Source organism: Ochotona princeps, chromosome 12, assembly GCF_030435755.1.
Source record: "Ochotona princeps isolate mOchPri1 chromosome 12, mOchPri1.hap1, whole genome shotgun sequence".
Lineage (NCBI taxonomy): Eukaryota > Metazoa > Chordata > Mammalia > Lagomorpha > Ochotonidae > Ochotona > Ochotona princeps.
This window is the reverse complement of record NC_080843.1, coordinates 55434744-55460480: the sequence shown is the minus strand read 5'-3', so window position 1 is coordinate 55460480 and position 25737 is coordinate 55434744. Positions and strand designations below refer to the sequence as shown.

Genomic DNA, 25737 nt, shown 5'->3' with positions numbered 1-25737 from the left:
CTCAGATTCAGTAGTGCACCTCTATCTGGGAGCCAATCTGAGTTTCCTGAGCTTTCCTTACGGAAGTTCTTCCGAGCTTGCTGCTTTTTCTTCCAGCCAGCCTGCTAGACTCTGGTAAATCTGTTCATCCACTCCACCATGTTCTAAATTTATCACTAAAATCTACACCAAGTGAAAAGCCTCCCGCTCTGGCTTCACACACCCTCAGCTCATCCTGCGTCAGAGACGAGGCAGTCTCTGGGGCTTTACCTGAGCTGGTGGAGGCCGGGGATTTGCTGCGCCGTGAAGGTCCTGGGCTCTTGGTGGTGCTCCTGCGGGATGATGAAGCTATTTTGGTGTAGGAGGTGGACTTCACCACGCGACATTCTGGGGAAAAGAACAACCACCACACATTAGGTTTGGATATTGCCACCCACGCCATTCCAGACGGCTCAAGAAACCTGGGATGGGAATATACCACCCTCCTGCATCACACCTGCTCCTGCTCATCACAGCCTCTAATGTGACAGCAGAATCAGGGAAATGGAGAAAGCACAGCATTTTAGACATGGAAGTCAAGAAGATACCAAAACCATATTTTCAAAAGTTAGTGGAAATGGGCCTGGCACGGTAGCCTAATGGCTAAAGTCCTCGCCTTGAACGCCCCGGGATCCCATATAGGCGCCAATACTAACACCTGTGGCCCCACTTCCCATCCAGCTCCCTGCTTGTGACCTGGGAAAACAGTGGAGGATGGCCCAAAGCCTTGGGACCTGCACCCAGGTGGGAGACTTGGAAGAGGCTTCGGACTCCTAGTTTCGGATCATCTCAGCTCTGGACAGATCTTCATCTATGTCTCTCCTCCTCTCTATATACTTACCTTGCAAGAAAAATAAAAAATGCGGAAAAGTGAAATTAAGGGAAACAGTCTGGTGCAAAACAGTTTAAAAATCTATGCATTTCTTTGTATAGTTTTTCTTGATAGGCCTTTTTTCACAAACATTCAGTTATTTGAAAGAGAGATCACACTCCCACATATTGGTTCACTCTCCTCATGTCTGCAGCTGACAAGGGGGAGCCAGGTTGAAGCCAGGTGCTGGGAATCAGTCAAGCACTTCCATCTAGATGGAAGCAAGCTAATTATTTAAGCCCTCACTGCTAGGATCTGCAATGCCAGGCAGCTGGATTCAGGAGCTAGATCTGGGTATCAAGCCTAGGTACTCTGATACAGCATGTGGGTGCCTAAAGTTCTAGAGCAAATGCCCACCCTTCCACAAACTTTTTAAAGAATCTTGATATGAGTAAATTCGAAAACTTTCAACACTCAAATAAATTTATCTTTTAGTCGTATTTCCCATAATGGAAGTACCCTCGTATTTTTGATCAATTGGGAACAGGTTGATAAGGAGGTTCTTTTGTTGGTCTCTCTCTCCACCCACTTCTTGAGTTATTTCTGTATCTGTGTCACTTTTAGAATAAATTGTTCTTTCTTCCAAGAAAAATGTTAGAAGAAAGATCAACCTCATAAATCCATAAATGTGATGACAGAAGATTCCATTCATCATGACAGATTCAAGTTCATTGTCCTGGAGGTCCTCACAGTAACTATTGTAGGTCTTTGTGATGTGTGTAAAATGCCAGCATTGGCTTAGAAGTGGTGAAATGATGGAGAGGTGATATTGCCCAAGCCCTCTGGGCTGGCCCTGAAGTTGTAGGAGTTGACATTTTGTGTGTGAAGTGGTTCTTGGCCTGAGGTTGAGAAGCAACTTCTATTTCGTTGAATTTAAATCCTTAGTGGCCATGTTCATTAACTTTAACACTGAACATGTTAAATAGCAAAGAGCTTTCTATTTTCCTCTTAGTGAATTGTATTTGACTAATAATAATCTTGTACTAATCCATCCACCCTGCTCTCAGAAACCACTTTAATATATATACATGTAGTTTAATTACATGCTTGTAGTATAAACAAAACATTCCAAATAAACCATGATCATTTTATACATTTTTGGGAAGAAGTTAACACGAACTTTTATAACTGTCTCTTGTTCATTTATATATTTAAACAACATTGGCATTTGTCTGTATACCAGCATTTGACCTGTTACCAACCCTTACCACACCACTGTATCTTGTCCCTTAATACTTGTAGGACATTTTTTTCTGCATAGAATACCATAATTACTTAACCAAATTCCTACCATTGGAAGAATATCAAACTTCTTGCAATATCCCATGATAATAATTACTCAAGAACACTCTCATTAATCAATGTGCAGTTATGAAATTTTTTTGTTGTTAAAGATTTTGTTCATTTGTACTTGAAAGTCAGAATTACAGGAAGATGGGCTCGGCAGCGTGGCCTAGTGGCTAAGGTCCTCGCCTTGATCCCATATGGCCGCTGGTTCTAATCCCGGCAGCTCCACTTCCTCTCTATCTCTCCTCCTCTCAGTATATCTGACTTTGTAATAAAAATAAAATAAAGCTAAAAAAAAAAAAAGAATTACAGGAAGACAGAGAGAGAGAATGAGAATGAGATCTTCTATCTGCTGGTTCACCCCCCAAGTGGCCAACACAGCCAGAGCTGGATTGATCTGAAGCTGGGAGCCAGGAGGTTCTTCCAGGTCTCCCACATGGGTGCAGGGACCCAACGACTTGTGCTATCCTCCACTGCTTTCTTAGACCATAAGCAGGGAGCTGGATGAGAAGTGGAGCAGCTGGGACATGAACAGTGCCCATATAGGTTACTGGGACCACAGGCAGAGGATTAGCATGCTATACCACCAAAATTATTTTCTTAGGCTAGATTTAGTTCCTGGCACCCAAAATTTAGTTTCTGGTAATGGGACACTAGGGGTACACTGTAAGTACTCAGAAATATTTGCTAAAGGAAGTGGCTTTCATAAGCTGAGAAAGAAGTGCTCTTTAAAAAACTGTTGACAAGCTGCTCTCCTGAAAATGTGATACAGATTAAACCATCAACAATCTGTGACTAGTCATTTCCCTGACCTCTTGTTGAGGTTGCATGGTATCTTTCAAAAAAAAAAAATCTTTGCTAAATTCTAAGCAAGTATCAGATTTCACTGCTTGAAACCTGAATTTGCTTGATTGCCAATGTCATGTATGTTTTTCCACAAATATGTTAGCCATTTGAATTTCTTTTCTGAAAAAAAACGACTTATTCTTTTCTTTTCATTATTTTATGATACAGCTCCATGGGCTCTAGGATTTCCTTCTCTCCCTCCCCAAGTCCCCACCCACTCGCTGATTTCCCCTTTATTATCTTTTTCTTTTTACACATTTTTTTGGTTTGTTACTTTATTTTTGATGATGCTTACATAGTCGACCAGGGTGGGAAGGATCGAAAACCAGGGGAAAGTGGGTGAGACCATTGTTTCCAAATCTTCTTTTTCTTCCCCCTGTATGTGCAGGAGTGGGGAAGATAAGGAGAGAAGCTGCACCCAGCCCCCCAACTGCCTCAGTATCCAGCGATGGAAAACGGTCATCCCAGGGTCTCCAATGTGGAGCATGTTCCAAGGGATGTGCTTTATTATTACAATGTATAGCTCTTCATAAAGAGTTATAAGCCCATCATTCTGCTATTTAACTGTGTTCTGACATTGTAGATATGGACAACGGAAGAGAGTACAGCATCCCATTGTCAGGATATATTTGGCAGTTTCATTGGCAGTCCATCTCTGATTTGAAGGTAGAGATGCATGCTGCAATGTATTCTCACATTTGGATATGATGGTCTCTGTTACACTTTTCTATACATTTCCTTATTCAAACCCTTTGCTTCTTTGCAGTTGGGATGTTCTTTCTCTTAAGGGTTTGTGAAAATGTATTCTATAAGCAAAACGTATCCCTTATCCAATGTATCATTTTCTGAACACTTATTGCAACTAGTTGCTGAAATATTAGCCTTTTAAGTTCTTTTAAGAAGGTTGCTGAATTTACAATTTGAAAGACAGCAACAGAGAGAAGACAGAAAAGTCATATTTTATGCTCTAGCTCATGCCCTAAATGTCTGCAATAGTCAGGGCTGAATCAGGCTGACATCAGGGGCCAGGAATTCCACCTGGGTCACCCACATGAGTGGTAGGAACCCAAATATTTGCACCAACATCTGCTGCCTTCCCAGGCACATTAGCAGCGAGTTGGATAGGAGCAGCTGAGACTTAAGAGTAGTGGTGTAATTTGTAGTGCTATCCTAACAGTATCCGGTATATTAGCCCTTTAAAGGTGATATTCTTGTTAAGCATACAGTTTAAAGATAAAGTCTAATCTACCAGATTTTCCATTATGTGTTGTTTTAACCATTTTATACTTAAGTAACTCACAGTCAGTCCAGATCTAATCCTGATGCTTGACTTTAACGTTTTTCTTCCATATTCATGCAATTTCGATTTTTCTAAGTTTAAAAAAATGCTTTCCCCGGTACACTCTGTAGGAATAAAGCAGTTCATATCGCTTAGTAAAAAAATATGAATGTGTCTATGAAATGCAAATGTTACAATCAGGAGATAAGTTACATAGAATAGCTGTTAAGAATTTAAATGGTATAGGAAGGAAATATATCAGAAGAGAAAGCAGGTGAGGAGATAGAGAGAAGTGATTGTTTCTCAAGAAACTAGTATTTGTATCTTTCTCTGGTTGTGTTCATGGCCCCCAGCAGAGGAAACCATCAGGATTTCTGAGCCTGCCTCATCTTCTCCAACAGTTGCAACTCGAGTGCCTGTGGCTGTGCTAGCCTCCCCAGATGGTCCTGCAAAAGATGCTCGTTTCTTCTTCTTCTTTAAGATTTGTTTTTATTGAAAGGCAAATTTACAGAGAGAAGAGACAGAAAAATCTTCTGTCCCCTGGTTCATTCCCCAAGTGGTCACAATGACCAGAACTGAGCCAATCTGAACCAGAAGCCAGGAGCTTCCTTTAGTTCTCATGTGAGTGCAGGGTCCCAAGGCTTTGGGCCAGCCTCTGCTGCTTTCCCAGGCTACAAGCAGGGAGCTGGATAGGAAGGGAAGTAGAGCAGCTGGAACACAAACCGGAGCCCATACATAACAGGTGTGCCTGCTATTGAAACTTACAGCTGTGATACAAGGAAAGACAATATTTTGGAACATGAAATACTTACCACCCAACAGTAGGCGCCTGAGTTTTTCTCACCAGCAAGACTTTTTTTCCCTAATTTTTATTTTTTAGATCTCATGTTTGAGACATGTTGATTTATGGAGTACATTGCTCTTAAGTAACAATAGATTTTTCTCATTTTAAATCAAAATCAAGACCACAACAAGGGCAGGATGACCGGGACTTTTTGTCTTAGGTTAGAGCATTTAGAGGTCACATAAATTTAAAGCAATAATTTTAAAATGCAACACATGTAGTGAGCAATAATGAAAACTTAAAATAGAAAGCTACCAGATGGTGCACATTGTTAATATCACCCATCTATGAGCCACAACATGAATTCAAAAGTTGATTTTAGGGTTTGTCTCAAGCTATTTGCCATAGGTGCTAGAGCTGCTAGTTTTGGCTCCATCTACCAACTGGGGTCTCCTGATCAGCACAATAGAACCAATCTCAACACACCAAGCTGACATTTTCCCGGCTACTAGAAAAAACTTGATATCTTGGTGAGACAGCTCAATTTTATCAGAGGAAATATAAGCATTTCATCAGATTTTTGAAGTACGCAGAAGAATTTTTGGTCCTGCTATTTCTACCATTTCTTTTTTGCTTTTTTGTGTACTTGGTCCCACCATATTTTGAAAGAATCATCGTTATTTCTTTGTTAGTCGGCCTCTCCACACTGTCAATCCATTGAATCCTAACTAGTAACTTAACATAAGTTACTTGTAAATAAAGCTTGTAATAGCTGCTAAATAAATATTGGTCCCAAGTGCTATTGATTGTGCTACTGTTTGTGTCAACTTTAAGCATTTATAGAGCTAATTCAACTTCTCATTTTTATAGATGAGGAAACTGGGTCTCCGAGGGGCTACATGGTTCACATCAGAACCCAAGTGTCCCATGAATAAAGCCTGGAAAATTCTCTCAGCGTACAGACAAGAAGATGATGACGGTTGGGAGATAGGACAACAGTTAGACTTGTATCAACATGAAATTAAGTCTTTTGGATACTCAAACTGCCTTTGTTTTCAAGTATCTAGTATATCAGAAAAGAAGAAACACAGAACTCTCTTCAGGAAGTGAATTTCTAATGAAGTAATATAGCTTGGAGGAACCATGGAGTCTGAAAGATAATTACAAATATTACAGATCTTGTAGCACTTGCTTTTAGGATGGGGTGAAGCTTCATGAGTCATGCTGCAGATTAGAATAATTCTGAAATTCTGGGTTGAATAACAGAAACAGAAACAAACAAAAAATATATAGTAGCTTGTTTTTTCCCTAGTCAAAATAAGCCCAGCTGAAGAACAAGGCAGTGCCTAGCTGTAAATTACAGGAAAAAATACTTACACAAATAACCCTCTTTCCCACTAAAATTTAGATTTTAAATATTTTAATTAACTTAAATGGGGATTGCATTTTATAGTCAGGACAAATGCACTGAGGAGACACAAATGGTGAATTACTCTAGAAAGAAGGCCAAAATCTTTGTCAGCTTAAAACCACAATTTAGAAACATTATGAATAATGGAATCTAAGTGGCCAGTGAAGAAAAAAAATATTGTTCCCACAAAAGACATTTTCATAACCTCCAGCTAGGAAGAGAGCAGCACTCCCTATTCCCCTCTCATCTGGAGCAATCACTTCTTTATTCTGACAGCGTTTGGCTCCCCTGTCTTTTGCTATCAACTCTCTCAAGATGCTGCTTTCTGTTGGCTGTGGAGACACTGGACAATGCAAACTCATGGGAGGGGATGTTAAAGACTATAGGTGAGTGAGTTGGCAGAAGCTAACAGAATCCCTTCTGAAGACCACAAACCACTCAAATTATAGCCATCCAGGAAGTTGATTCTAGGATGCTACCCCTCATCCATGGAAACCAAGATCTATATTAAAGTCCCTTAAATGATGGCATAGTATTTGCATAGAACAATTCTCCCATACTGCCTCCGGTGTACATCAAATCACCTCTATGACTTACACTACCTAATACTCATCACATGGGAATAAGGACAAGGAAAATGAAAGTCTACCCGTTTGGTACTGATGAAATCTGGAGGACAGTATTTTAATATATGTGGTTTAAATTAATCCAATTTGGTTTCATAATTTGGTTGAGCCCATAGATGTTAGAACTGTAGATATAGCAAGTCAGTCATATAAAAATTAAGACCAAATACATGATTGGTGATTGGACTTCCTACAGCAGTCAAACAAGATCTGATTCCTTTGATCATTCTTTGAGCTGAAAAATACCACTTTTCCAATGGTCTGTTGTAATGCTTTACAGCTGTTCTGGAATTTGGTAAAATAGAAGCTGAGATGTTGTCCCTTTCATCCAAGTCACTCAAGAAATGGGCATTCTGTGATGGACAGATTTAGAGACATCCCAGATGGTGATGTGCAGGAAGGATGGGGGACATCTTTGGCTGTATTCCTTTTGGCAGGAGACTTTCCACTTCAACAGAATGTCCCCCCACTTAGGAACAGCTGGTAGGTAGGCTGAAGTGTTCTAGACGGCTAGGAAGAATAGAAACAATGACAGATTCCACTGCAGGCACCTACAGCTCACCTGAGCATGCGCAGCACACCCACGTTTGAAGGAGTATCCTTGAACCTTCTGAAGAACCTGAACCAAAGCAAAGGAAAAGGAGTCTCTGTGTGTCTGGTTGACCGTGGTGGTCTGATACACACCGGCTAGGGGAAACTCTTTAAACAGGAAAGTTTTTACTCCTTGAATTTTTTGTTTCTTTTTAAAATTAGCCAAAATAGCAGTATTCTCAGGCAGAGACCAAACAACTTCTCTCTATTCCCACTGTTTCAAACTGTCAAGGAGATGGGCAAGTTCTTCTAGAGAATCCATCCTGAACTGTAGATGCTTCATTATAGAGATGAGCTTCCTCTCGTTCTGGCAAAGGTGCAGAGCCTCCAAATGGAATGGTATCTCTCCTTGTCACTCTATGCAAAAGAGTCAGGGAGCACATCCAGTTCTAGAGACTTTTTATAAAAATGGCACAAGCTCAATAATGCAAAGAGAGAACTGACAATTCTGGCTGTCTCAACTCTCCAACACATTGCCCTTACATGGTTGTGCTCTCTAAGTTGGAAAGAAGACCAAGGGTATCAATGACTGCTGGGTCCATTCTTCCCTCTAATCAGGAACATCCTGTTTATATGGACCACTCAGCTCAGTGCCTGGGGGATAGACCACATCCTATCTCATGGATTCTAAAGCTTCAACCATTTCAGATGAGTCACCAGTTGGTCTGAGGGCTGTGCTGAGCAGTGCATTCCTGGTAGAAATCGCCACTGAACTTCATTCCTGGGGAAATGCAAGGACTTTCACATTTCAAATTTGCATTATTTTAGCAAATGCAGGCTCCTCAGAGTAAAGCTCAGCCTGTATGTGTCCTAACTACAATACACTAGAAGGGCTGAGCCTATCTTGCTTCCGTTCTACCTGGTTTTTGAATCAACTTGATACTACAGGAACACTCCCATTACAACCACCTGTAGGGCTTGGAACAAGTGCAACTTCACCAAGCCTCACATGCAGGATGTTGGAGATGAAAGCACTCAATATTGAAGCACTCTCAAACACAGATTTTAAACAATAAGGTCCAGGGTAACAGTTCAGTCTAGCAGTTAAGATGCCAGCATGTCTTGTTTTGATACCTTCCTCTGTCTCCCTGCAAGTGTGCACCTGGCAGCCATGATGGACACTTGCCTCCTTCGTGGGAGATGGAGTCCAGCTCTAGCCTTCACAGGCATCTGGAGATTGAACCAGCAAAAGGGAGCACTCTCCCTCTTACTCTCAGTCTCTTAGGTCAACAAATAAGTAAATTTGTGTTAAACAGAAATGCCTGAAGCCAAGTGAGTTGGAAACAGAGGCATCAGTTGGAGTGACTTACTAAAAGAGTAAAGTCCTGGAAAAGTGCAGTCTAAAAATACAAGCACGTGTGTCTGAACCAGCACCTTGACTGGCCCAGCCCGACTTTTTGAACACCCTGTGAGCACTCCAGCTGGCACCCATATGCTCCACACAGCAGGGTTCCAGAGGCACTGGCTGAGAATTGACAGTTACATAACATCTGCAGAAAGCTTAGGGCACTAGGGTTTTCTGTGTTAGTATCGCAAGAATCACTGCAAGACAGACTGTGTGGATTGTGTACTATTGGTCAGCTTCTCATTACTTTCACCAAAATACCTCTGAGAAACTTCTTGGGAAAGAAAGGATTTATTCTGGATTATGGTTTGGCAGTTCACAGGTCAGGATCAGGCAGCCCTAATAGTCTGATATCAGATGGAAAAATGGGTGTGCAGGAGTTAGCACCTGGAGAATCAGGAAACAGAGAAAAAAGCCAAGCAGTACTCAACCTGCATAGCCAGATGCCTCAAAAGACCCACTTTCTGAAAGGATGCCCTCAATGACTTACAACCTCCTACCAGACTCACCTCTCAACTGCTGCAATCAATCAACTCTCCACCCTTAATCCATCAACCCTTAAGACTTCAGGGTTAAACCATCTGCATCGTTTGTTATGCTGAACCCACAACAGCTTTCTTCCCTATAAATACTCTCCCTTTTCCTATCTGTTAAATAAAATTTCTTCTTTCCTAACAGTCCAGAGTTCCTTGGGGTCCTAAAGGGTGAGTCCTGGTAACCCAGGTTCCTACTGGATTACTGCCTCACCTTTGAATGTGCTCATCCACATGATTCTAGGAGACTGATTCATCTTGTTGTATCTGAGATTCAGAGTAGTGGATAAAGGGAGAAGAAAAATCTCCAGATACTAGGCAAGAAAAACTTCCTTGTATCTTTAAGTAGCAGATCTTCACTTCCTGAAACTGGTGTTGTTCTTCTCTTCTAACATGTTGATTACACTGCTTAGCGCTTCTTGTGAGAGGCATCTATTACTTGTGACTGTTGTTGAAGGACTATACTATTGTAATAATATACCAGGGAAAAAGTGGAGGTGAGGGAGACTGGGGGCTGTTGTGGAAGAGGAGATCGCTGAGCCTATGGAAATAGGACAAAAAAAATTTTAAAGATGCATCCTTAGTCTCTGTCCAGTAGATTCCCTAGCAATTCCTTAGATATGATGACCAAAAATGAGCTGCATCTTGCCCCAGGTTAAGAACCACTGTAAGATGTCTTCAATAGGCCTGTGGATCTCTCCATTAATTCCTAAATTCTTCTTTGATGGCATAAATGAACCTATCACCAATCACCTACCCGGGTCACCAAACAATTCATTTTGCACGTTTTGTCTGTAGGTTATGGTCAATATGAAGTGACGGGTTTTAATGTATCTACAACAGTATAGGTAATACAGCCAGCAATACTGAAGGCTCTTTACAGTCTTTCTAAAATTGGATCAGCATAGGGTTGGTATTGTAAAGGGATGTTTGAACCCCTACTTGCAATGTCAGCAGTCCATAAGCAGCCCATATCAAAGTGCTCACCAGAGTCCCAGCTATACTACTTCTGATCAAGCTTCCTGCTTCTCTGCCTGGGAAGGTGGCATTTAATGCAGGTACTTCAATCCCTGCCACCTCATGGGAGATTGGTATGGAATTTCTGGCTCTTGGTCTGGGTCTGGCCCAGACTGTTGTGGTTATTTGGGGAGTACACCAGCAAGTGGAAAATTCTCTCTCTCTGTCTCTCTCCCTGTGTGTTTCTTCCTCTCCTTTCCTTCCTAGCTCTCTCTCCCCCACCCTCTCTCCATCTACCTCTCAAATAAATAACTCTTCAAAAAATTAATCTGCATTCATTGCCATATTCATCTGTGAAAACATGGAGATGGGATGTTGATGATTTCTAAGTTGACAGTTTGGAGGAGGGAAGAGATTACAGATGCACAGGGTAGAGAAAGATGCCCTCCACACTGAACGATGCATGCAAAACAAGCACTGCAGTAGGGCCAGGGGCATGGCCTTCGACCAGTGCACTCTAAGACCTTTACCTTCTTCCAGGGATTACCTGAGTTCCAAAATGACTCTTTTTGGAACCCACACTAAAATAGCACAAGTCAAGCCTTCAATGGAGTTGTCTGTTCTTGCCCTAGTGAGATGAATGATTTATAACTCTACTCATTAAACCTGGCAGCACTGCCATTATAAAATACAATGATGTGCATTTTAACTGCTTTGGAATCAGGGTCAGATCTCAAATATAAGTGCAGTTGGTGAGTTGGTTTTCCCATAAGAACCAGCAGTAACATATGTGGCAGGAGGCAGCCTTTTTCCTCTGAGATTGTCTTCATCTGTTCTCTTGGGGAAGGCTGCTTCATTATTGGCTGACATCACTAGGTCAATGGTTTTCTCTGTCTTTTGAAAATAAAGCAGTTACAAAAGCCAAGAAGCGCCTCGTGGCTGACTTTGATCCTTGTCACATGAAAGACCTGTGAATCTTCAATGAGAGATTTGACCAAATCAGATGCCAAGAGCCTCTCCTCTCACATTCCATAATATTCAGACCAAGTACAATGCACCGTAAAGTTTTCATGATAATCCAACTGTCTTTACAGATGACCAGAGAGGGCACGTGATAGGCCGGGGCACATGAGAAATAGAACTCTTTGCTTTTACCTGAAGCAACCTGCCCAAGAAAACAACTCTTTCTATGATAATGAGCCAGAAAGGCAGCATCCTCAACCCAGAAAGCCAAATGAAAACTGCAACAATCGGCGCCAATAGACCAGGACATGATGAACTACTGATTCCTAATTGTTGGTCCCATTTCCAATATAACATCAACTAGAAGAAGCCAAATATGCCCCCTAACTGATCCTGTCACTGGCTGCTTCCTTTTGCCAACTGCCTCCATTAGAGCACACCTGAGCTTGCCCATTTTGCACTATCAAGCTTCCCCACTGCTATGCATCCCTTTGAGTCTCTGCCCAAACTCAGAAGACTCCCTGCTGCAGCAAGCTGCTTTCTCTTTTGGTTAGACTGTTTATTTTCACAACAGTCTCCCTAATCTGTGACTGCACCAGCTGTAACTACAGAACAACAACTTTCACTTTCTTAATTATTCAGATCTCAACTTCCTTGTGGCCATCATTTGAAAATGTTTTGTTTTTGTTTTTCTAAACTGGAGGTCAGCAAAGTACTCTAGGTATAGAGGATACATGCAGTTGAATTCTGGGTCCAGCATGAAGCCGGTTATATGTAGATCAGAAGCAAGACAGAAAGGCAAGAACTGGATCAAGTCAAGGTTGGGAAGAACAAGTGAGAGAGCTGGACTTTACTCTAAGCAAGATGAGAAGTGATAGAAGGGGTGAAAACAAGGGTAATGGTGTGGTGTGATGTGATCTGAGTATACAAAGATTACTATGGCTGCTGTGTGGAGAAAGATTTCAAGGGGATGAATCTGGGTAGGAAAATAGTGATGGCTTCCTTCAGGGTGAAGATATAATGCATAGCAAGAAACAATTTAGGATATGATGAGTCTGCAAAACTGAAGGATGCATTGCGCATAGACAGCATGGAAGCAGGACAATCCTTTGAAATGCTTTTTGTTTTTTTGCACTGGCACGTTCTGCTACAGGCCTGCAAATGTTGTGGCTTCACACAGCAAAGCACAAGAGAGGCCAAGACTGTACCATGACCTATCATCTATCTGCAGGATGAAAAGAAGACTTTCGAGCTCCTTGAGACCAAAGATTCCTTTCCTAGACCTACCCATATAGCAGTGCAATCATTGGAGACAGCATGCGGGGCAGTGAAATAATTTAGAAACTCAATTTGGTGTGCAACCGCAGAACAGAAAGCATTTGCTATTCTCCAGTATATCGACTGAAAATACATTTTGTTAATTACAGAAAGAAATTCAGAGAGTTAGGATTTGAAGTAATTATGCAATGTGGCATCTAGAAAAAAAAGGTCTAGACTAAAAGTACAAGGAGATAAATTAGCAAAACTAATCAGTCTTTAAAAAGCAACACATACATATCCCTCTTATTTTTCAGTTTTTACCCCAATTCGAATTTGCAAAAACAACAAACATCTTAAGATGCAACTGAAAGCAGACTTCGGAAGAACATGTTGTATTTACTGATACAATTTCACCACCTGGTTTTCATTAACTGCAAAATGGGAAAAATCTGAAAGATAAAATACAAGAAAGAAAAAAGAGTTACTCAAGAACTGAGAGCTAGAAAGTGAATAAGAATTTCTCTTAGAGCAATAAAGGAAAATGAAAGAAAGAATCAATAAAAACAAAACAGCATAAAAGTGTAGATTGAAACTGAATATGTGCTCTGTTTGGTGAGTCTCCTTTGAGGCTGGAGCAGGTGTGGATGGGACTCCCTGGCAAAGGAGAAACGTTTGGAGTTTCTGAGCAACATAGTAGTGTTACTGCAGAACAGCAGGTGTGTTGTCATCCACAAAGTAAAAGAGACTGTTTTAAATTGTTCTGCACTCTCACAATGAGTTTATGGCCAGTGATAGCTTGGATAACAATATGGCTCACTTTCCTTCCATTAAACCTAATTCTTCCTTTTTTCTTTCTTCTTTCTTTTAAAATTTTTATTTTTATTGGAAAGGCAGATTATAATTTACAGAGAGGAGAGAAAGAAAGATTTCCATTCACTGGCTCATTCTCCAAATGGCCACAATGGCAGGACCTGAGCCGATCCAAAGCTAGGAGACCCCCAGAGCTTCTTCCAGGTCTCCTACATGCATGCAGGGTCCCAAGGTCTTGTGTCATCCTCTACTGCTTTCTCATGTCAAAAGCAGGGAGGTGAACGTGCAGTGGAGCAACTGAGATGCTAACTAGCACCCATAACGGATCCCAGGGCTTGCAACGTGAGGATTTAGCAATGGAGCCATTGTGCTGGATCACATTAAATCCAGTTCTGAGGCTCTGTGATGTCTAACAGTTTAGACTACTTTGGTTAGGGAGTTCTGTGGAAGACTATGGCTTATGTGATCTGTGGGCTGACAGCTCTGCATCACTTGGGAGCTTGAAGAACCTCATGCCCCATCCCACACCAATGAAATAGAAAACACATTTTACCAACATTCAGAATTTTAGTTCCTATTAGAGCTTAAGAATGCTCTAAAAGGATGGAAATCAACCTTTAGATCAACTGGTCTCAAAGATTTGTGATACAGAAATCAACTGTAGTAGTATGAGACGGCACAACTGACTCCTGGGCCCCCTTTCTACAGACTTCAATCTCATAGGCCAGGCATCTGGGTCTTATACAAGCTGATTATGATTCTGGCATCAGAATCTGAGAAACAAGGCCATAGTTTAAGATAAATAAAAATAACTTTAGGGAAGTTTCATACAACAGATATAGTCAGACATCTAATTTAGAGAATGTTTTATGAAAGTGTTTCCAGACATTCCTGATAATACGAATCACTTGGATGTTATTATTTCTAGAAATTAAAAAAAGCTTAATCAACACATCAAGTTGTATGGGATTACCATGTTATATTCCAATACATGTATACGTTGTATTATGCTCAATCAGGGTGAATAGGTTTTTCTGCTCTAACATTTATCATTCAGGCTTATTACCAAAAATTTAGTTTCCCAAGTTTTTCCCCCAAATGCTGTGAAGCAGTGGGCATGGGGTTTCTATTTCAAATAAGTACCCCAGGTAATTCTTACAATCAGAGAGGTTTTGAAAAGCTGGTTTCCTGAAAAGTGTACACTTGAGGAAGATTCAATGGCACAGTTAAGAACCCTGTGTAAGGTGGGCCTTCCCTGTTAGGTCAAACCTAGGTCAGTAAGGATCAGATTTTTGCCAGGAGAAGGAACTCATATAAAGGAGGCTTCCAGAAAGGCAACTATCCTCTTCTACATGTCCTGGGAAGTGGACATCAAGTTTGATTGAAAGCAGATATTTTTAACCGGGAAGGATGCTTGTGTTTGAGAAGTTGGGTGAGTCTCCTGCTGAGAAACAACCGCCAAACCCAAGTCGACATTGTATACATGAGACCGTGTTACTGGCTTAGTTCCCAAATGCTTATAATGGCTAGAGTTGGACAAAGCAAAAGTCAAAGCCCAGAAATCAAGTAGGGTCTCAAGAGTGGATGGCAGAGACCTCATCAATTGAGGCACCATGCTGCCTCCAAGACTGCTTGAAATCAGCAGAAAGTTGGACTCAGGAGTGGAGCCAGGGCTCTCACCCAGGCACCCTGCTACGGCGTATCAGTGTGCGGACATGTTAACTAGCATCTCAATCTCTACATCATTGTCTTCTTGTCTTAAAGTCAAGAAAGATTCTCCATCCAAAATCATCTTTGAGCCTGCATTGTCATCTCAAGGAGGAATAATAAAAATTTCAACTGAGAAAACAAGATCACAACTTTATCATAGACTGCAAATAGTCAAAATTTCGTGTAGATCAAAGTAAATCAAATGTCACAACAAATGACAAGCTGAAGTTACGTGATTATATAGGAATCAAGTGACAGTAAAGAATGATGCTTTAAGGGCAGGCATTTGGTACAGCAGTTAAATTGCTGCTTGGGATGCCCACATCTGATATTGTGGTGCATGACTTAAGTTCCAGCAACTCCACTTCCCATTCCATTTTCTGTAAATGTGCACCTTGGGACACAGCACAGAAAATTCAAGTACCCGACTCTACCGTTCTTGTAGGACACCTGGAAATTGGACTCCTGACTTTGGCCTGCCCTAGCCCTGGCTATCGTGGACATTTGAGGAGAGAACCAATGGATGGTTGATCTTCTAGTATTTGTCTGTTTGCCTTTCTATTTCAAATAAGATAAAAATAAAATCTTTTAAAAGGGTTAATGATGGAACTCTACTTCTGAGAGCATTTAATTAAGAGCTTCAAAAAATAGGGGCAACCAAAGAGGCTGACAAACTTAGCTGTTTCAGGGAAGAAACAAGTAATACAAATGTATGCATTTGGAAGAACTGAATTAACATATCACACCTAAGATCTTCAAATTCATATTTTCCTACATGTAAATTCATACCTCTAGTTTGGGACTTCATGATTCATAAATTAAAATAATCAGAGTATTAGAATGCAAAATTAATAACATAATGATTCCATGCACTGAAGAAGTAAAATTTGGGTAATATTTTATGATTATTTTTAAGTTATGAAAATTACTATGAAGATAACATAAAGGGGTTCTGTACTCAAAATGTTCACATCATCTGAGGGAGGAGATTAAAATTGTAGGAGAAAGTTCCTTAGGACATTCAGAAAAGCTGATAGATAAAAAAGGCTAAGGACATTCTGGAGAAAAAAATCAGATTTCCTTTCATAGCAAGTCTTACAAGTTTGGCAGCCAAACACCGCTTCCTACAATGTTTCGGGGATTATTTTAAATGCTGCAATTAACAACCTGTTTGGGTATAACAGAAGTACCTCTCCTAAAGAAACAAAGGATGTTAGCAAAAGTCCCCAATAGACATACGGAAGCAATGCCTTTTTTCTGAAAAGCATTCTGAAGAGCGCCACCTGGGAGCTCCATGGGAGAAATTAAATTAAGTGCTGCATATCAATTAGTTTTCTGTGAATCGGTGATGCCTATGGGTTTCTTGGGTGCTCTTGAAAGAAAGCAGCATGAGAGAACACAGGATATGGGGATGAAATAGACCATTTCCTTCATAACTCAGCAGCTACGCCCACACGTTAGGGCAGCTTTTGTAGTCAGTGGAGAGCTTTCCTGGCTCTTCACTGTTTCAGAGAAAACAGACCATTTCATTTCAGGATTAACTAGCTTAAAAATGATGTAGAAACCTAGAGATAAAATCTCATAGGTTTAATACAAGTTCAAAAAAATTCTAGACACTACATGTCTACATGTGCTAGGGTCTTCAAAGCTTTGAACCTATTAGTCTCTATAGTCACCCCATCACCACTTTGTCCCAGTTCTGAGAAGGCAACTGTGTTTTCAGCTTAAATGAATTTTCTTTAAAGATTAGCTTGAAACACAATTGGAAAGAAGAAATCTATCTGAAGTGCTTATATTTCAGAATGGGAGTTCGTCTCTACAGATCTGTCTCTTATTCTTTCCACAAATAGGAACCTTCCCAATGAAAAATAAATTAAACTTGTTTTTTAAGTGTGTAAGCAGTGCACTACCAGCCTGTGGCTTTGCCATCAGCTGGGTGATGTGTCAGATGCCCTGGTTACTGGGTGTTTGGTGGTACATTCTGAGTTACAATGCCCAACGGCTGCTGCCTTGGTTCTTAACCCTCTCTTTTCCACTCCCAGGAGGAAGAGAGTGTAGGAGAAAAAGGATGACCAAAGAGTAAATTTGAAAACTCTAGTTTGGCCAGAGTGATCCTTATTATCATTGTTAAGAAAAATTCTCAGTTTATTTTGAAATCCTGAAGAAGCAGCCAGTTATCTATTTGTGTAATCTAATCAGTTATGGCATGTGAAAGAGCTTTTGTAAACAGTCACACAGGAGAGTGGGCCAAGTTGGAGTTAACATTGCTACCCTGGAGTCTGTATTAGGAGGAAGCCAGCCTGGAAATCAAAGCCAGGCTCAGGGATACGTAGCATAGGTGTCTTAGCTGGGATTTTACTGAACTGCTAGGACGAATGCCAGGCCCTGGCTAGGCTATTATTTTAGGTGCACAGCAATACCAATAAAAATAGAAAATGTCAGGGGAGGGGAGGAGGACAGAGAAGTTGGATATTATTTTCACGACACAGTTCCATAGAAACATGCTTTCATCATGGTCCACAGCATACTGTTTGCAGAGCTGAAGGAAAGGAGCTAGAAGGCTCCTACGGACAGATAAAGAAATGACAATGCTAATCCCCTAATTTGATCAGTTTATGTTGTATGCACATGTTGAAATATTGTTCTGTTTTCCATAAAATATTTAAGCATTACATATTCATCAAAAAGTGCTTTACATGTTTTTACATTAAATAAGAGAAGCCTTTAGAGTACAACGTATCCACACATCACATATATGTAAAGATGTAATTGCTACATTCTCCTGGAGTCAGCCAAATTTCCTAACAGTTTCTTCTGCTTCTTTTATAGTCAAAATGCAAAGTTAACATTTTAGGACTGAGTTAATTCTTGTGGGTAATTTTTTATGTGTCACTTTGAAAACTTAAGATTTCCTTTCTTCACTTTTGCCAAAAACTGTGATCTTTCGTATCCTGATTCTCATGCTCTCTTGTTACTTCAACTTTGTTTTTAATGAGAAATATCCTTCACATCAACTGCCTAATAAAATCCTCACTTGTAGAGTTTAATTTTAAACTACCCTCTTCACGAGCCATGTATCTATTTCCCCCTCCATTCCAAATGACAGACATTAAATTACAGCTCTGGGTACATGTTCTGAAGTGAAGAAAAGAAGAAAAAAGCTAGAAACATCTAAAGCCTCTTTTCCTTTTCATTAGGAGAAAACTAACTTGGGTTAAAAACTAGACGTATTTCCCTTAAATCTGTCTGAAGATCACCTCGGCACCAAGGGGTCAAATGGGGCTTGAAATGAATCTCCCAGGCAGTACTTATGTAAGTCTCTGGGTTACAGCATTTCAAAAACTAATTAACACCATGGTCTTATGAAGGTGGCCAGTATAGGTGACAGTATATAGGATTAGGGAGGGATTGTGGTTTTCAGTGAAAAGGATCTGGTTAGAAGCACTACATTATAGCTGACTTTCAGCCAAGCCACCTGAAGCAGATGATCCTCTATATGTGTTTGGCCTTCAGCCATCAAATAAATGAGTCATTATTGCAATCCACCAAGGCAGTTACCTCTAGTAACTCATAGCTACTCCAATAGCTAACTTGCTTTTGTAGTTAGGCTTACTATCGTCAGATATTTATCTGATTAATTGCGACTGAATGTGAGCTGCAAGGTAAACTTGCATCTTCATGGTATATTCAATCTTTCATTTCCAAAACAAAGAATAGTATGTCAAGCCATGTTCATGGGTCATTTCACATAGAAGGAATCTTTCTTTCCTAAAATATCAAGAGATGTATTTAAATAATTAAAATAATCCCTTCCTGTTGCTAGAAAATGAACAAGGAATTTTGCATGCTGCATTCTTCTTGGAACATCTTGTACCTGACATAAATTAAAGAAACCTAAAATATCGTTTGGGCTAAGAGAGAAGACATCTACACTATGGTTTCTTAGCAACAGCAGGATTTCAGTGCAGTCCACTGGGCCTCACTTAACAGAGCATGTTCACACACTCAAAATATAATATTTTTATGCATAATTTCCTACTTGGAAATAATCTATCACAAATGTTTTGTAATGAGTTGAATACTTTTGTGATGATGACAAAAACCATTACAAAAATTCAAACAATGCAAAAAAATTAAAGAGAAGAAAACAAATCAGGAAATGGGGCAATGTGCTCTGTCATACGAAAATCTTTCGTGTTTTTCTTGGCTATGGTTTCTTAAAGTGCCTGACTTGTTCTTACGCTACTGCAACTTGATTTGTTTCTCATTCTTCTTCGAAGTATTCAAATGAATTTCACTTACTGTGCTAGGAATGTAGTAGAATACGTTCTGGGGTTTAAATTCATTCCATTATCTGTTTTTATGAAAATGAATTAATTTTATATTTACATATATCATAAAGATCATTTCTACTTGAGAGAAATACAGACAAGCAGAGCTCTTTTCTGTTGGTTCACTCTCCAAACGCCCACAATGACCAGGTCTGGAATAGGGCAAGAGCCAGCAGCTGCAAATTCAGTCCAGGCCTCCCGTGTGCATGCCAGGAACACAGTTACTTGAGCCATCTGCACTGCCTCCCAGGGTCTGCATGAGCAGGAAGCTGGAGTTAGCAGCCAAAGCTGGGTATGTAACCAAGGCACTTCGATGCTGAATGTCAGCATATTTATGGCTAGGCCAACCATCTGCTTGAATAGATACTATTTTTAAAGAGGAAATTCAGCTTTTGACTCTCACTCCTCAATCCACCTCAAGGATATTTTTATTTCCATAAGCCTCTATTACTTTAATAACTGTTTCCTTTCAACATCCTTTTTATAAAGAAAAATGGGGTGACAATACGTTATCATATTTCATAATGACATATTTAAAATGCATTATAAGAGAATATTTAATGGCATGCCTGCATTATTTATAAATGAAAAGATAAATTATAAAAAGAACAGAGAATACACATAAGCATACAAAGACATACTGCAAAAGGACATATTTGATTAGGTTTTCAAAATTTATTCACCTTGATTTAAAACATTAGACTTCTTTCTTTTTTTAAAATTTTTATGCTTTTTTATATTAAACAAATGTTACTATTCACATGTAAAAATGTTCTGAAGTTTTAAAATACTTAAAATTTTTTTAATTTATCCAAATAATAAAGAGGGCATAAGGTAAAAACTCTCTCTCTCCTATTTGCTCTAACACTTCACTCAGCACCCCAAAGAGGATCACTGATCATTGCTTGGCTACCTGGTGATAAAATATCAATACATATATACACATACAAGATACGCTTTTGTGTGCAGACATTTGTTTGTATTCTTTTCTGTTGATACATAGCACATAATATTGATGCCTTAATTTTTTTCACTTAGTAATACATATTGGACAACTTGCCATATTGACTAGTTCTTATTAGTCCTAAATGATATATCATAATTTGGAAAAACATCTACTGATGGCATTTATTATTTTCCTCTAGATTTTTATGATTTGTGGTTATAAATACACTGCAATAAACTTGGTAACCTACTTTTGCGACCATAATTTCTAGAGACAGGGACTGGAGCTGTGGCACCCTGGGTTAAGCTGCCACTTGCAATGCCAACATTCCATATCAGAGCCCAAGTCTGAGTCCCAGCTGCCCTGCTTCCCATCCAGCTTCCTGCCAATTTATCTGGGAAAGCATCTGAGGATGGCCCAAGTGCCTGGCACCTGTTACTTATGTGGGTGACTGAGATGCTGTTCTGGGTTCCTGGCTTTAACCTAGTCCAGCCCTAGCTATTTGGAGAATGAACCAGCAGATGGAGGATCTTTATTTCTCTTCCTCCTCCTCACTTTCTCTGTTACTCTGCACGTCAAAAAAAATTTTTTTTAATTTGTACGAACATAATAGAATTTCACGATCAATGGTCAAAGACAGATAGGTCTTAAAATTTTACGAATTGGTGTAGTTTGGTACACATCAACATTCTCACGGACTTTGAATGACACTGGTTTTCTCTATACTTTTACAACTCTTTATTTGTTGAGTAAAAATGGGATTTGCTATTGTGTTAGTTTACATTCTTAGCTTCTTAGTGCATTGAAATACTTTTCCCAAGCATTTAACATGTACTTGGATTTTGTTTTGAGCTGCCCATTAATATCCCTCTATCTGCACTTCTGGTCTTTTTTTTCAGTTCTTCATTGATTGGTAAATATTCTTAGTATGTTATAGAACTTGGTAGTTTGTAGGGCACATCTTTTACAAACAATATTGTTCTTTGTCTCCTCACTTTGTTTTTTCATAATATTTGCCATATGTTATTTTTTTTTATTTAAAGATTTATTATTATTGGAAAGCCGGATATACAGAGAGGAGGAGAGACAGAGAGGAAGATCTTCCATCCGATGTTTCACTCCCCAAGTGAGCCGCAACGGGCCGGGATGCGCCAATCCGATGCCGGGAACCAGGAACCTCTTCCGGGTCTCCCACGCGGGTGCAGGGTCCCAAAGCCTTGGGCCGTCCTCAACTGCTTTCCCAGGCCACAAGCAGGGAGCTGGATGGGAAGTGGAGCTGCCGGATTAGAACCGGCGCCCATATGGGATCCGGGGCTTTCAAGGCGAGGACTTTAGTCGCTAGGCCACGCCGCCGGGCCCACCATATGTTATTAATTGATTTGTTCAATCTGTTCTTTTGCAGGTTCTGGGAATTAATTAAGGAAACAATCCACTAGGGAAAAAAATTTTGAAGGAATGTTCTCATTAGCTGAGTGACATTGTCCGTTCTGGAAAGGACTAATACTGCACCTGACCCAAAAGACTACACTACACTTTGGTCTCAAGGAATGAGAATAAAATATTTAACCAAAAAAAAAAAAAAAACTAATAATGTTGACAAGGAGATAAACTAGGTTATCTATAACTTAAAAAAATTCTTTCAGCCTTTCACACATTACTGTTTCCTTATAAAAGCTCAAACAAGTCATAGTTGTTTTACCACTAATTGCAAAATTATTTTTATAAAATAAATGACTATACTATAAATCTGGATTGTAAATCTGGGACTTTTTCTGTTTGAATAAAAAATGAGTTATGGTGTTATTAATGGACAAGGGTTTTCTTTCTCGGGTGATGAAAATATTTAAGTATGGTTGTGGCGATGGTTGTACAATTCTTTATGTGCAGAAGAAACCACTGACACTAGGGGTGAAATGCAGGCAATGTGAATCATGTTATAACAAAGTTGCTATAAAAGACAAATTGTGGTGTGTGTTGAGTAGGGTTGCGCACAAAACAATGTACTGTGGTTTGTCCCCATGTTGACCACAGTTTTGTACTAGGCAGGAGAGAACTCCATCAGGAAAACAAATTTCAGGGGATTCATCTTTTGGGATGCTCTTCCCTCCTTGTTTATTCTCATTTGCCTTTTCTCCCTTTTCAAATTCTTTCACTGTCCTGGCTGGCCAAAGGAGTAGCAGAGATGGAGGGGGGATATTGAACTTTCTCTTCTTTGCTTCTTCAACTGTTATTTTTTTTCTTCAACTGTTAATTAAAACAAAGATTTTAATAAATCTGTTAATGAGACAGAGACAGACACAAAAAACGAGAAAGACGGAACTCTTCCATTCACTGATTCTGACTCACTTTTCAAATGGCCACAACAGCCGAGGTTGGGCCAGGCTGAAGACGGACGCCTAAACTCAATGCACTTGGCAGCAACCCAAGTAGTGTGTGGGATGTGGTGTCCCATGTCAAAAGCCTGTCTTTCCAACCTATCCATCTATACTTCTGTTATTCTTATTGCTTGGATCAGACAATTTTGTTATTCTTCTTGCTGGGATCAGAGAGAGAGAGAGAGAGAGAGAGAGAGAGAGAGAGAGAGAGAGAATTTTTTGATTTACTAGTATACTCCCAAATAGCTATACCAGCCAGGTCTAGTGAGACTCAAGCCAGGAGTCAACAAGTCTCCCAAGCGAGTGCAAAGGTTGGGAACTTGGGCCATCTTTCCCTGCCTTGCCAGGCACACGAGCAGTAACCGGCATTGCAAGAAAAACATTTGGGACATGAACTGGAACTCTGACATGAAATGCCAGCATCACAATTGATAATTTAACATGCTGGGCTGTAAGGCCAGTCCCAAGAAATTTATCTTGGTTGGCACCAGCTTAATCTTGTTATAAGGGACTATTTGCTCTAACATGTGTTCTTAGCTCGTTGAGGGGGATGTGACATACCATTATATGCAATCACTACTTCTTAGAAAATCTTTTCTGTCCTTAGAAACCTGCTCTGATTATTCACTGGTGGCATTTTGGCTTTCTACATTTCTACTCCTCAAAGTCCTTAATTACATTGGAGCACAGGAATAAAACTATAGAAATTATCCCATTATTTCCAGCAGCTTTTGATGACTGTGACTTTAATCACTAAATTCTTAACCCCCAGAGGATGAGTCAAAATCAAGGTAGAGTATCTCTTTCCACAAATCTGAAGTGACTCATTGAAGTCGCAGACTAATTTAATTCAATGGAGTTATTTTGAACACATAACTGGGCAAATAATGTCAAGTTTTTCTGTCTGTTTACTAACATATCACAAAGCACTTTTGTGCTTTAGACTTCAGAAACTATGCCATTTAGTACCCAGAAAAGCTCAGCAAGGATTTTGGAGCGTCCCAGAAGCAATCCAAGACTCGGTTTATCCTCTTTTCTTCACTATTATTATTAGTTTGAACGTCAGAGTTAACAGAAAGAAGGAGAGACAGAGATGAAGAATTTTCCATCTGTAGGTTCACCCTCCACATGGCGCAGCAGTGCAAGCACTAGGTCACATCAAAACCAGGATCCAGGAGCTCCAGCTGGTTGCCCCCGGCTGGGTGGCAGGGGTCCAAGAATTTGGACTATCTTATACTGCTTTTTCCAGGCCATTATCAGGGAGCTGAATCAGAAGGAGAGTACCCATGACTTGAACCAGTACTCTTATGTGATGTAAGTGTGGCAGCAGGCAGCTTGACCCACTATGCCATGATGCTAACACCCAGTTTTTGTTCAGAAGGAGTCCTAGTTTTTGTTGTTTTATTTTTAACTTATTTATTTGAAAGGCAGAAAAATTCAGACTGAGACAGTTGCTTCATCTGCTGGTTCATTCCCCAAATGACCACAAGAGCTATCGGTGAGCCAGGCAGAAGTCAGGAGCCAGGAATACCATCCAGATTGCCCACATGGAGAGCAAGGAGTAGCAGAAAAAGCAACTCCAGACTGGGGCGTGAGCCCTAGGTTAATCCACCCAAGGTCTCGAATGCTTCTTTTTCTTAGAGAAGAGAAAGCAAAATCTCAAGGTGAACATTCCTTGGATGAAGCTTCAAATGTGTTTTGGTTATTATGATCTTTCACATTCTTTTATGATGGATATAGAAAGGTAGGTAGGTAGATATAACTATAATAGATTATGCTAGTCAGCTATAGTTAGCTGTATCACGATTCCTTGTGACAGCTTTTAGTTTGGATCAGTCCCATTTAAGTATCCAAAAAGGCATTTTTTCCCTAAGATGTATTTGTTTTAAAGTATAATGGGTCTGTTACAGAATCAGTATGCATGCCACTCTTATTTCCTTATTTTGGGGGGTGAAGAGTCAAATGTGTTAGCAGAGTTAATCATGTCTTTGCATTTGTGGCAGATGGGCAGCTATTTCAGCAAATTATTTTATGTCAAGATATTATGGAAGACCATTTCATATAAATACAACATCATTTTATGAGAAAATGTAACCATTTTATAGTGAGAGTCTTTATAACTCAATGGTCATACAGTACAACATAAACTCAGAGTTTACATACTCCCTTTTGGTTTAATGGACATATTTTTCAGAAAAAACAAAAGAAATCAATTTTAATGAAAACATAGTCTCTCACACTATCACAAGTAAAAGGAATTTTTTTTTAAACCCTACAAATGCCACATTAAGCTTCTCATAACTTTTGTTGTTGAATAAATTGAAAACTCTTTGTGTCAAAAATTTATTTTTTTCTTCTACAGATATTCTTGTAAAAATATAAGTAGAGTCCTGCCCTTTGAGGCCACTACTCAGAAAAACTTCAATGATATCATATTCATACATATGTGAAAAAATGTATTATTTTCTTTTTAAACAGGGCAGAAAGTTGATGGAATCTGCTTCTAGAAAACATAATGCTTTGAGAGACACTCTTAAAATATAGAATATAAAAAGCAATGATGAAGGGAAGTAAAATAAGGTGAGATATTCAAAATTTACTGTTAGAATTCATTAAGTAGGAGAAACAGTGAAGAAGATTCCTTGCGTGCAAGAGCACAGAACACAGTGTTGTGTTTATGAAAGCATCTAGTAAGAGAACTATTTTCTAGTGCCACATACGCGCTCAACAGTAGCATGCCACCAAGAGGGGATGTAGCCCCTGAACCTTTACGGAAGACAGAGTGACTTTCGGT

General features: G+C 39.8%; 1 protein-coding gene across 3 annotated transcripts in view; it reads right to left on the bottom strand.

The window, feature by feature from the left end:
* DCLK1 (doublecortin like kinase 1) overlaps positions 1-25737 on the bottom strand; it is a 341441-nt gene that overhangs the window by 101226 nt on the left and 214478 nt on the right. For all 3 annotated transcript variants that reach the window (XM_004577534.2, XM_004577533.3, XM_004577538.2), the window contains exon 5: positions 250-366. In XM_004577534.2, coding sequence (XP_004577591.1) covers positions 250-366 — 117 coding nt within the window. The remainder of the gene's footprint in view (positions 1-249; positions 367-25737) is intronic.